This window comes from Dipodomys merriami, unplaced genomic scaffold (assembly GCF_024711535.1).
Source record: "Dipodomys merriami isolate MVZ:Mamm:240054 unplaced genomic scaffold, mDipMer1.0.p SCAF_48, whole genome shotgun sequence".
Classification (NCBI taxonomy): domain Eukaryota; kingdom Metazoa; phylum Chordata; class Mammalia; order Rodentia; family Heteromyidae; genus Dipodomys; species Dipodomys merriami.
In genome coordinates this window covers 9,263,232-9,275,610 of record NW_027206046.1, presented here as the reverse complement: position 1 = coordinate 9,275,610, position 12,379 = coordinate 9,263,232, and the positions used below count along the sequence as shown (strand labels likewise).

At 40.4% G+C, this 12,379-nt stretch overlaps 1 protein-coding gene across 5 annotated transcripts in view; it reads right to left on the bottom strand.

Annotated features, from left to right (window-relative positions):
• Positions 1-12,379, bottom strand: part of Nedd4 (NEDD4 E3 ubiquitin protein ligase) — a 65,411-nt gene that overhangs the window by 27,817 nt on the left and 25,215 nt on the right. For 4 of the 5 annotated variants that reach the window (XM_069995352.1, XM_069995353.1, XM_069995349.1 and 1 more), the window contains 3 exons: positions 5,843-5,893; positions 5,041-5,102; positions 2,923-3,025 (listed from right to left, as the gene is read on the bottom strand). In XM_069995352.1, the coding sequence (XP_069851453.1) occupies positions 2,923-3,025; positions 5,041-5,102; positions 5,843-5,893 (216 nt within the window). The remainder of the gene's footprint in view (positions 1-2,922; positions 3,026-5,040; positions 5,103-5,842; positions 5,894-12,379) is intronic. The other variant, XM_069995350.1, reaches the window with a different exon arrangement.

Sequence of the window (12,379 nt, the reverse complement as noted above, 5' to 3'; positions counted from 1 at the left end):
GCTAGCGCTCTACCACTTGAGCCACAGTGCCACTTCCGGCTTTTTCTGCTTATGTGGTGCTGAGAAATCAAACCCAGGGCCTCATGCATCCAATGTAAGCACTCTAGCACTGAGCCACCTTCACAGCCCACCCTTCATTTTTTTTAGACAGAATTCTTCCTTATTAAACATGATTTATCTACATTGCCCACAAAGTAATTCCTCCCTTTTCCTCTCTCCCTCCCTCTTTCTCTCCCTCTCTCCCTCCCTCTTCATCTGCTCCTTCCCACCCTCTGCATTGAATCCTGGGCTTTGACTAGGCAGGTACTCTACCAATTGAGCCATACCTCTATGCCTATAAAATAATTTTCTAGAAATCAATGACCTTTACTTAAATTACTAGATTGCCTGGCATCAATGGCTCATGCCTGTAATCAGAGCTACTTAACAGGCTGAGATCTGAAGCTAAGGATCACAGTTTGAAGCCAGCCTGGTCAGGAAAGTCTGTGAGACTCTTTTTTTTTTTTTTTTAAGTCGGTCATTGGGCCTGAACTCTGGGCCTGGGTGCTGTCCCTCAGCTCTTCACTTGAGCAACAGTGCCACTTCCAACTTTTTCTGCTTATGTGGTGCTGAGGAATCAAACCCAGGGCCTCATGCATGAAAGGCAAGCACTCTACCACTGAGCCACCTTCCCAGCCCCATGTGAGACTCTTATCTCCAGTAAACTACTCAAAAAAGCTGGAAGTGGTGCTGTGGCTCAAGTGGTAGAGAGCTAGCCTTGAGCAAAAAATGATCAGAGGCAGCGCCCAAACCCTGAGTTCAAGCCCCAGAACCAGCAGAAAAAGCAAAAAATAAAAATATAATAAACAAATTACTGTCTTAAAGCTAACATCCAATTGTCTAATAGAGTAAGATTGACTTCAGAGCTATAAGAAATGTTATATGCTAGTTTTATAAAACACATCCAACTATCCCTAAAGTAACAGAGTACAAAAATCAAATGTTCAATAATTAATTATATGTTGCAGTCATACTACCAAGGAAGACAAACTACCTAAGAGTGCACCTCATCTGGAATTACAATTGTTTTCTTCTAACAGTAAAGTTGATACATTTAGTCCCAAACTAGCTGTCAAAGGACTAGACCAAGATTTCTCTAGTCACTAACTATACAGATAAATAAGCACAAATTTGTGTATTTGAATTCCTAGAGCCTTTTGTAAAAACAAAAGCAAAAACACCTACGTGCTTAACACCAGGGCTCCCGTATGTTCTCAATTTTTTTAAAGTTACTAACTAAAGGATTTTCTTCCTTTACAGCAAAATCCTGGCTTTCAAACAGAATTCCATTATGCAAGTCACTCTTTGCTACCAACATGCCAGGGAGGGAAACTTTGGTAGTAAATCTCTTCTAAAAAAAAAAAAAAAGAAAAGAAAAAAATAACAACTTTCAAAATAGCCAAGCACCAGTGGCTTACCCTTGTAATCCTAGCTACTCAGAAGACTGAGGACTGGAGGATTGTTAGTTTGAAGCCTACTGGGACAGAGAAGTGTGTGAGACTCTTATCTCCAATTAACCAGCCACCTCCCCCCCTCAAAAAAAAATGCCAGAAGTGGCTTTGTACACAGTCTACCTCTACATCCACTCATATGATAGATCTCCATCCAGAATTGCCCTCTCCTTTTATGCTGTCATCTTTGAACTGGGACAAATCCCACTTGCTTCAAAATAAATGTGGGTTTTTATTTGATCACTCGAAATCAATCACCTGAAATCTACTTGTCTCCCTTCTTGTCAGGCCCCTCTCCACCAAAACAGGAAAAGGAATAAGAACTGCATGTCAGAGGGCTGGGAAGGTGGCTTAGTGGTAGAGTGCTGGCCTAGCATGCATGAAGCCCTGGGTTTGATTCCTCAGTACCACATACACAGAAAAAGCTGGAAGTGGTACTGAGGGTTCAAGTCATCGAGTCCTAGCCTTGAAGAAAAAGAAGCTCAGGGACAGTGCCCAGGCCCTGAGTTCAATTAAGAAAAAAAAGAATTACATGTCATAAAACAATTTCTTATTGGTTGTCTTTTTTTTTTTTTTTTTTTGGTACTGGGGATTGAATCCAGGACATTACACCTGCTAGGCAAGTACTCTGTCATTGAGCTACCTCCCAGCCTGGTTGTTTCTTAAAATGTCCAAGTGACAAATATTCAATAATTGTGTTCTTAAAGAATATGACATAGGTTTAGAAAAGTAGATGAGAAAGTTAATGATTTCATTATAAGAAATGCTTTTGTTCCTAAACATTATTATCTTTTACTCACGAAGATTATAATGTGTATGTGTGTGTGTGTGTGTGTGTGTGTGTGTGTGTGTACACATACGTGCTCACACTGGTACAGGGGCTTGAACATGAGTGAGCACTGTGCTGTCCCTTAACTTTTTTACTCAAGGATGATCTATATCCCTTGAGCCACTATTCCACTGTGGCTTTTTGGTGGTTAACTAGACATAAGAGTCTCACAGACTTTCTTGCCTGGGCTGGCTTAAAAACACAGTCCTCAGATCTCAGCCTCCTGAGTAGCTAGGATTACAGGTATGAGCTACCAGTGCCCAGCAGACTTGCTAATCTTTTTTCTTTTTTTTTTTTTTGCCGCCACTCAGACTTTATTCATAAGACCAAGAGGGGGGTCGGACTTGCTAATCTTTAACATCATTGTTTCTCCAGAAATACTCTTTTAGAGGAAAATAATTATTAATAAATGCTTGAGTGCATTTTGAGTGCATGTTCAGGTAAATAATATTTATTTCATAAATTAATTTATTAATTCAATAAATATTTCATAGTATTTATTTCATAAATTAATTTTACTGGGTAGTCATTTTCTTCAGAGTACAGTAAAATATCAAATTAGTCATTTTCTTTTAGTTTTACCAAACATTTATAACATCTCACCTCTAATTCTTCTGCCTGTTCAGCATTATCTTCTTCTGAGCCACAGGTTTTAGGTAAATAAGTCATTTTTAATCTCAGATAACCTTTCACCCTTGATTTATGACTGTAGAAAAGAAAACAATTATTCACAAAACTTGAATAAAAACAAAAGCATTACAATAAGTGAGTTTACTGAACACCTACTAGTACTGAGGGATTTACCTGAGGTAATTCTAGACAAGATGTTCAGATCTCAGCCTCCTAAATAAGCTACAATTACAGATGTAAACTATGAGTGAGTGCTCTGCTTAGAAGTCTTTATTTTTTGTTTGGTTGTGGGGCTTGAACTCTGGGCTTGGGCCGCTGTCCCTTTACTCTTCAGCTCAAGGCTAGTGCTCTATTGCTTGAGCCACAGCGCCACTTCTGGTTTTCTGAGTGGTTTATTGGAGATAAGAGTCTCATGGCCTTTCCTGCCTGGGCTGGCTTTGAACCATGATCCTCAGATCTCAGCCTCCTGAGTAGCTAGGATTACAGGCGTGAGCCACCAATGCCTGGCAGAAGTCTTTTTTTTTTTTTTTTTTTTTTTTGCTTTATTTGTTTATTTTGTGTCAAGGGTTTTGAACTCAAGGCCTAGATGCTGTCCCTGAGCTCTTTTGCTCAAGGTTAACACTCTACCATTTTGACCAGAGATAAGAGTCTCAAGGTGACTTTTCTGCCTGGGGTAGCTTCAAACCATGATCCTCAGATCTCAGTCTCCTGAATAGCTAAGATTACAGGCGTGAGCCACCAGTGACTGGCTTTCAGAAATTATTATTTTTTTTTGTGTCGGTTATGGGGCTTGAATTCTGGGGCTGGGCATTGTCCCTGACCTCTTCAGCGCTCTACCACTTGAGCCATAGCACCATTTCTGGTTTTCTGATGGTTAATTGGAGATAAGAGTTTCCTGGGCTTTCCTTGCTGGGGCTGGCTTTGAACAGCAATCCTCAGATCTTAGCTTCCTGAATAGCTAGGGCGTGATCCACTGGTGCCCAACAGAAATAATTGTAAATGGAAAAAATATCCTGTAAAATCCTCACAGTACATTTTCCTAATACATTCTAGAATAGAAGATAATACAAATACTATTTTCACTGATGTCATGTATCTATTGGACTTAGACCTTTACGAAGTAAAGATGTTGACTGGATATTATTTTACTACGTGGTACAGAGATTAAAAGGAATTTTATTGCTGGAGGATTGGCTCAATTGGTAAGAGCACCAGCCAAAGAAGCACAAGGACCTAAATTAAAGCCTCAGTATTGGGGAGAGAGGAGGAAGGAGTTTATTTACAGCCTGAAATTTAAAACTTTGATACTCTTATAATTCTGCTTAGGAAAAAAATAGAATTATCAGTAGGCTATTTGGGTTTTAAATTCCATTCTTTATTCATGCTACTTGCTCTAATTATCTGAGTATTCTAAAAAAAATTATAAGCAGAAGTATTAGCAGGGCATTGGTGGCTTATGTCCGCAATCCTAGCTACACAAGAGGCTGATTTGAGGATCACAGTTTGAAGCTAGCACGGGAAGGAAAGTCCATAAGACTCTTAGCTCCAATTAACTGCCAAAAAAGCCAGAAATAGAGTGGTAGCTCAAGTGGTAGAGTGATAGCCTTGAGCATAAAAGCTCAAAGACAGCACCCAGGACCTAAGTTCAAGCTCCAAGACTGGCGTATGTGTGTGCGTGCACACACACACACACACACACACACACGTCAAAATTAAGATATTTTCCTGAAATTAAATTTGTCTATGTAAAGTTGGATAGAATAATAGAATGACAACATTACTTAGACTATAATATCAAAAACAAATAGAAGATAATGAAGAAGTTCAGTCACCTATTTAGCAAATATCAGGAGGACAAATCTTTTCCACAGGGGCACAATCACTTTTCTGTGCATTCAGAATCCTTGTGCAATGTACAAGGACCAGAAAGAACAATAAAACTTTTAAATGTAATAATATAATATTTAGGAGTAGCTCACTAACAAGAGTTTTAATCCTGTTTTTCCAAAGAAGCTATTGTTATGCTTAGTGAAGAGATTAAAAAACAAAAACAAAAAATACCTTATTATACTTCGATTTTATATTACTGACCTTCTTGGGTGAAGAACAAAATCCTTAAATGTATATGGTCTCTCCATTCGTGGATTTTCTGTCTAGAATGAAACAGTAGGTTTTCAAGACATATCTGTAACATTAAAATGTTAGGTACTTTTCAAGAATATTCATGAATTATGACCTAAGGCATCACTGACATTAAATACGACAAAGGAAAAACAGCTTTAGTTTGTTAAATGGGCATAATTAGTCATTTCACAGTGCTTTCCCTCTCCTGTACAAGAAGTGAGGCATGCTGGTGGACACTGGTGCTTGCCATCCTAACTACTTAGGAGGCTGAGATGTGAGAATTGCAGTTCAAAGCCAGTCTGAACAGGAAAGTCTGTGAGACTCGTATCTCCAATTAACCATCAGAAAACCAGAAGTGGTGCTGTGATTCAAAGTGGTAGAGCACTAGCCTTGAGCAAAAAGAATTCAGGGACAGTGCCCAGGCCATGAGTTCAAGCCCTATGACTGACGAAAGAAAGAAAGAAAGAAAGAAAGAAAGAAAGAAAGAAAGAAAGAAAGAAAGAAAGAAAGAAAGAAAGAAAGAAAGAAAGAAAGAAAGAAAGAAAGGAGGGAGGGAGGGAGGGAGGGAGGGAGGGAGGGAGGGAGGGAGGGAGAGAAGGAAGGAAGGAAGGAAGGAAGAAAGGAAGAAAGGAAGAAAGGAAGAAAGGAAGGAAGGAAAAAGAATTAGAGTATATACTTTATAAATCAACTAATTACATTATTAGTATATATAAATATTAAATGAAAAAAGAATACACATAAAGAACAAAATCACTGATCCTATACCAACCGGTAATGGATAAAGAGGAACATCCACTTGACCTAGGAAATCATCTCTTGTCTATAAAAGAAAGAAGAAATGAAATTACTTATACATTTAATTTTATTTGAAGACTTCGATGAGATCTTGCTCTCCTTCACAGAAAATGTCAGAATTTTCTTTGCTGTTTAATCTTATGGAATCAACATCAATGGATTAAATCAGTCAATGGATTGATTGATTAGTGATTAAAGTAATCAATGGGTTAAACATCAATCAATGGATTAAAGTGTCAGTGGCAACATCGATGCAAAATAAAAAACATAATGTGACACAACTTCTGATCATGATAAGCAGTAACATAAGCAGATAATGATTATGTACTCAGACAAAATATTTGAAAGCAGAATACAGTGACCAAAACCAAGCAGAAACTGGAGGGAAATAAATCCTTCATAAAAGGAAATACATAGCTATGATTCACCAGTGTGGCTTATCAGAGGAAGGGATTCATACACGTAGCCTGTCACAGGAAGGATTATATTTGTACGTTTTGTCACCTGGCATTACCCCACTGTCCATACAGAACAAAGCAGTTAGAACTTAAGCAGGAATGGTGTTACACTCTGCTTGGATGAGTTGGTAGACCAAGGTTGGAATTAACAGCATCACTGAAAGTGAAGGAGAAAATCCCAGAAAGGGAAATCACAAGAGCCCTCCAAATTTTAAATAAACTCTATCCAAAACCCTAGTTTATCCTGAACTGCACATGTGAAAGGTATCAGCTTCAAGGTGGAAAGCATCAAGCAGAGATTTTTCTTTTTTTGTTTTATTTTGTCGGTAGTGGAGCTTGAACTCTGGGTCTGGGCACTGTCCCTGAGCTCTTCAGCTCAAGACAAGGGCTCTACTACTTGAGCCACAGCACCACTTCTGATTTTCTGGTGGTTTATTAGAGGTATGGGCTGGCCTTGAACCGTGATCCTCAGATCTCAGTCTCTGGAGTAGCTAGGATTAAAGGTGTGAGCCACTAGGGCCCAGCTCAAGCAGATTTCAAGAAATGTTCACCATGGAACTGGGAAGGTGGCTCGGTGGTTGAGTGCTTGCCTTGCATGCATGAGGCCCTGGGTTCGATTCCTCAGCACCACATACACAGAAAAAGCTGGGGTGGGCGCTGTGGCTCAAGTGGTAGAGCTGAGGGACAGCGCCCAGGCCCAGAGTTCAGGCCCCACAACTGACCAAAAAAGAAAAAAGAAAAAGAATAATATTCATGATATTGTAATTATATTATTTGTCCTGAAGTTTGATGGAATTGTAGACACTCGTTTCCTTTTCTTTTCTCTTCCCTCTCTCCCTCTCATTCCTTGATGGCACTGGTGTTTGAGCTCAGTGCCTCCAGCAAGCATTCTTCCAGCTGAGGCATGTCTCTAAGCCATATTGTTTTAAGTAGTGTGTTTTAAGAAGTGGCGCTGTGGCTCATGTGGTAGAGCACTCGCCTTGGGCTGAAGAGCTGAGGGACAGTGCCAAGGCCCAGAGTTCAAGCCCCATGACTGACAAAAAGAAAAGAAAAGAAAAGAAATGTTCACCAAAGAATCAGTCAGGTGCTGGTGGCTCAAACCTGAAAATCCACCTGCTCAGGAGGCTGAGATCTGAGGATCATGGTTTTATCGGGGGTTTTTTTTTTGGTCGGTTGTAGGGCCTGAACTCTGTCCCTCAGCTCTTCAGTTCAAGGCTAGTGCTCTACCACTTGAGCCACAGTACCACTTCCGGCTTTTTCTGTTCATGTGGTGCTGAGAAATCGAACCAAGAGGGTCATCCGTGCAAGGCAAGCACTCTACCACTGAGCCACCTTCCCAACCCCCAGGATCATAGTTTAAAGCCAGCCCAGGCTGGCTTCTCTCTAATTAACCATTCAAAAAAACACACAAAAAACAAAAAAAAAACCTGGAAGTGGCACTGTGACTCCAAGTGGCAGACTTCTAGCATTGAATAAAAAGCTCAGGGACACTACCCAGGCCTTGAGTTCAAGCCTTATGACCAAAAAAATAGTTCACCAGACAGATTCTGGGGGCTCACGCCTATAATCCTAGCTACTCAGGAGGCTGAGATCTGAGGATCTCAGTTCGAAGCCAGCCTATGCAGTGAGACTCTTATCTCTAATTAAACATCAGAAAACCAAAGCAGCACTGTGGCTCAAGTGGTAAAGCGCTCACCTTGAGCTGAAGAGGTCAGGGACCAAGCCCAGGCCCAGAGTTCAAGCCTCACGACTGACCAAAAAAAAAAAAAAAAAAAGTTCACCAAAGGAAAGACAGAATTTGGAGTCCAGCTAAGTTAACTTGCTCGAGTAAAAAATTGATTCTTCTTCAGAGAAAGAACAAAATTTATTATCTTCATTATATACTACATATACTGCCCAGCACACAGTAAAAGATTACTAGACATGAAATGGAACAGAATATGCACCAGCATCAATAGGAACCTGGCACAAGATGACCCAAATCCTGAAATAAACAGGGAAATTAGAATGGCTGTTACAAAGATGTTCAAGAACTTAAAAGGAAAATAAGGTCGTAATGAATGACCAGATAGGAGAAATCTCATCAATGAAATGAAACTATAAAAATGAGTCAAATGTAAACTTTAGCACAAAAAAGTACCATATATGAAATTTTAAAAAAATCAGTTAAGGCTTGGCATATGACTGAAGATGACTGGAAAAAAGTTCTAAGAACTTGAAGCAAGATCAACAGAACTTATCCAAACCAAAAAGTAAAGAGGATTTGTGGGATGTTCAAGCAGTCTAACATATGTGTAACTAGAATCCCAGAAAAGAAGTGGTAGGAAGAAATACGCAGAAACATAGTTGGGGGGGAGAAGGGGAACAACAAAGCAGGCAGATTTTCCACATTTGGAAAAACACAAGTCTAGGCATTCAATGAACTTAATGAATTAGAGCAGAATAAATATAAAGAAACATATGTGGGCACATCATTATTAAATGCTAAAGGAAAAAAAAAAAGAAAAAAAATGCTAAAGGAGAATGGGGGAAAAAAGCAGTCAGGTAAAAACATACAGGGGAACAATAATACAAATAAGGACTGATTACATGTCACAAACAATGGAAGTCAGAAAAAACAGAACAGTGTCTACTACAAAGGCGAACAAAAGTAAGGCTGGGAAGGTGGCTCAGTGGTAGAGTGCTTGCCTCGCATGCATGAGGCCCTGGTTCCATTTCTCAGCACCACATAAACAGAAAAAGCTGGAAGTAGCGCTGTGGCTCAAGGGATAGAGCACTACCCTTGAGCTGAAGAGCAGAGGGACAGCGCCCAGGCCCAGAGTTGAAGCCCCAGACCAACCAAAAAAAAAAAAAAAAGGCGAACAAAAATATCCTGAGTTGTAATCCTAGTTACTCATGAGGCTGAGATGTGAGGATTGTAGTTTGAAGCCAGCCTAGGCAGAAAAGTCCATAAGATTCTTATCTCCAATTAACTACCAAAAAAGAGCTAAAGTGGAGTTGTGGCTCAGGTGGTAGAACACTAGCCTTGAACACAAAAGCTCAGGGATAGCACCCAGGCCCTGGAGTTAAAGCCCCAAGACCAACAAAAATAAATACATGAATGTAATGACATTCACAAAATACAGGTGGAGCAAATAAATCCCTTTTTTAGACCCTTATGTTTTGCATGAAATGGTATGACTTAGGTAAATTAAGCAATAATTGATTGCAGAACTAAAAAACCAATGGAAGAATTTCAATGCAGCATTACAAATACTTGATTAACCTAAAATAATGCAGGAAGAAGGAAACAAAACCCAGATGAGACAAACAGAAAAAATAGCCCAATGAGACAACTAAATCTGACCATATAAATATGACAAACAATATTCCTTTTTGTTGATTATGTGAGTTGGTGCTAGGATTTGAACTCAGGGCCTGGGCACTGTCCCTTAACTTTTTTGGCTCAAGCCTAGCACTCTACCACTTGAGCCACACCCCCACATGCAGCATTTTTGCTGGTTAATTGTAGATATGAATCTACAATTCTGGGAAGGTGGCTCAGTGGTAGAGTGCTTGCCTTGTATGCATGAGGCCCTGGGTTTGATTCCTCAGCACCACATAAGCAGAAAAAGCCAGAAGTGGTGCTGTGGCTCAAGTGGTAGAGTGCTAGCCTTGAGCTGAAGAACTGAGGGACAGTGCCCAGGCCCAGAGTTCAGTCCCACAACTGACCCCCCCCCCCAAAAAAAAAAAAAAAAAAAAGAATCTCACAGACTTTTCTGCCTGGTCTGGCATCCAACTGTTATCTTCAGATTTCAGCCTCCTGAGTAGCTAGGATGACAGGTACTGTAAACCACCAGTGCCTGACCTCAATGATTGTCTTGAAACCACCAAACTATAGAACTAAAATCCCGCCCAGGGAGAATTTCCTTGTCTCAAGTACTTCTGGAATGGTAAAATACATTCTAAACAGATCTGATAACACAGTATCTTCCTTCTTTAAGGCCAATGATCTGAATTCAGCTCATTGACTTTCACATCCAATCAAATGACCCCAAAGAACTCTATTTTCCAGACTCAGTGACAGTATGCATGGTCTGGGAAGGAACTGGGAGGTCCCCTGGAAAGTCTGGGGCATGTGGTTGGTAGAAATAGAGGACAATTAAAGGTTCTTTTTCCATTTACAAAGGAAAAAAAAGTCAGAGCTTGAAACTCATTCCTGGGAGGCCAGTCAGTCTGTGATGTTCATTAATGTTTCCTTAGCCAACCAATTGTTCCAAATTCTGAATGCCAAGCATTTCTTTGCAACAGTTATTTCCTATGTTTGAACAGCAAACCGTTTTCTTCAGAAAAGGGCATTTGCATTCAGTAAAAATACAAGTTATTTAAGAAGGTCGGCCTGAAAAATCTGAGAAAGGATTGAGACTGAGACTGCCAGGTCATTTACAAACAAAACAGTTGGGCTGTGAAGGTGGCTCAGTGGTAGAGCGCTTGCCTTGCATGCCTGAGACCCTGGGTTCGATTCCTCAGCAAAAAGAAAAAAAGCCAGAAGTGGCGCTGTGGCTCAAGTGGTAGAGCGCTAGCCTTGAGCTGAAGAGCTGAAGGACAGCACCCAGGCCCAGAGTTCAGGCCCACAACAGGACCCAAAAAACAAAACAAAACAGTATGTCTGTGGTGAATGTGGTTAGGTTAGTAAATTAAAAAAAATTTTTTTTGGTCAGACGTGGGGCTTGAACTCTGGGCCTGAGCCCTATCCCTCACCTCTTCAGCTCAAGGTGAGTGCTCTACCACTTGAGCCACAGCACCACCTCTGGTTTTCTAGTGGTTAATTGGAGATAAGAGTCTCACAGACTTTCCTTCCCCGGGCTGGCTTTGAACCACAATCCTCAGATCTCAGCCTCCTGAATATGAGTAGCTAGGATTACAGGTATGAGCCACCAGCCCCTGGCAAATTCATTTTTTTTTTAACGTCAAGTAGAACAATAAGTGCTCTGAATTTAGGAAGAAAAACTGTCATTAACTTTGGTAAGAATGCTACCTGAAATATAGAGAAAATAAAGGACTCTTTAGAGAAATAACATGTAGCTTTAAAAATAGGCACATGTGTTTCTGAGGTCAAATTTAAATTAATTCCCAGTATACAGACAATCACATCTTTGAGTTCGGGTGTCAGGTATTCAAAACCTGCCTGAAGTAGACATTGCACGATTATTACCTATTGTCCTACCCCATTTTTTTGTGAGCAATAATTATCTTCTCACCTCCAATCATAAGCTCTACAAATCCAGGAATAAGTTTCTCCACTTATGGTAGGCGCATATTCTATTTCGGATAAATACTTGCTAAATTAATTTGCTTTGAAGACGACTTGAGTTTCCATTAAGGGCTGTGACTCTTTAAGAGGATTCAGCCTTGGTACAAAAGTAAAGGTCATTCATCGCTAAAACAGTTACTTGAAACTCCAGGAACCTGTCTGGAAATCCTAGCTCTGACATCCAGTTTGAAAGGAAGTTCTTTTTTTATGAACCCATGACAAAATTTAAAGCAAATCGAATGACTTTCTGTTTAAATATCACTAAGAAGTTCTTTGTCCATTGGATTGTCTTTTTGAGAAAACCTGATGTGAGCTGCTCCCCAGATATGTAGGTTCTCCGGTACCAGTTCGAATATGTAGGCTATGAATCAGACTCCACTGTGGAAACGAATCGTTGAGTCACGATCAGAATATTCCACTGGCATCCACCCCAGGGAGAAGGTATTCATTTAAGAGTGCCATTCTTCCATGCACACGACGAAGGAGCACCAGTCATCACTTAAATAGCCTAGTTTGGTTATCTGCACAAGGCTCTCTGCTCAGCCTTGCCTCTCAGGATCTTGCAAGCCTCTCTGCCTCCACTCCACAGGAGCCCTGGCTTTGCTGATTATTATTATTTTTTCCAGTTCTGGGGCTTGAACTCTGGGCCTGGTCATTGTCCCTGAGCTGCTTTAGCACTCTGCCCCTTGAGCCACAGCTCTACTTCTGGCTTTTTCTGTTTCTGTCATCCTGAGGAATTGAACCCAGGGCTTCAGGCATG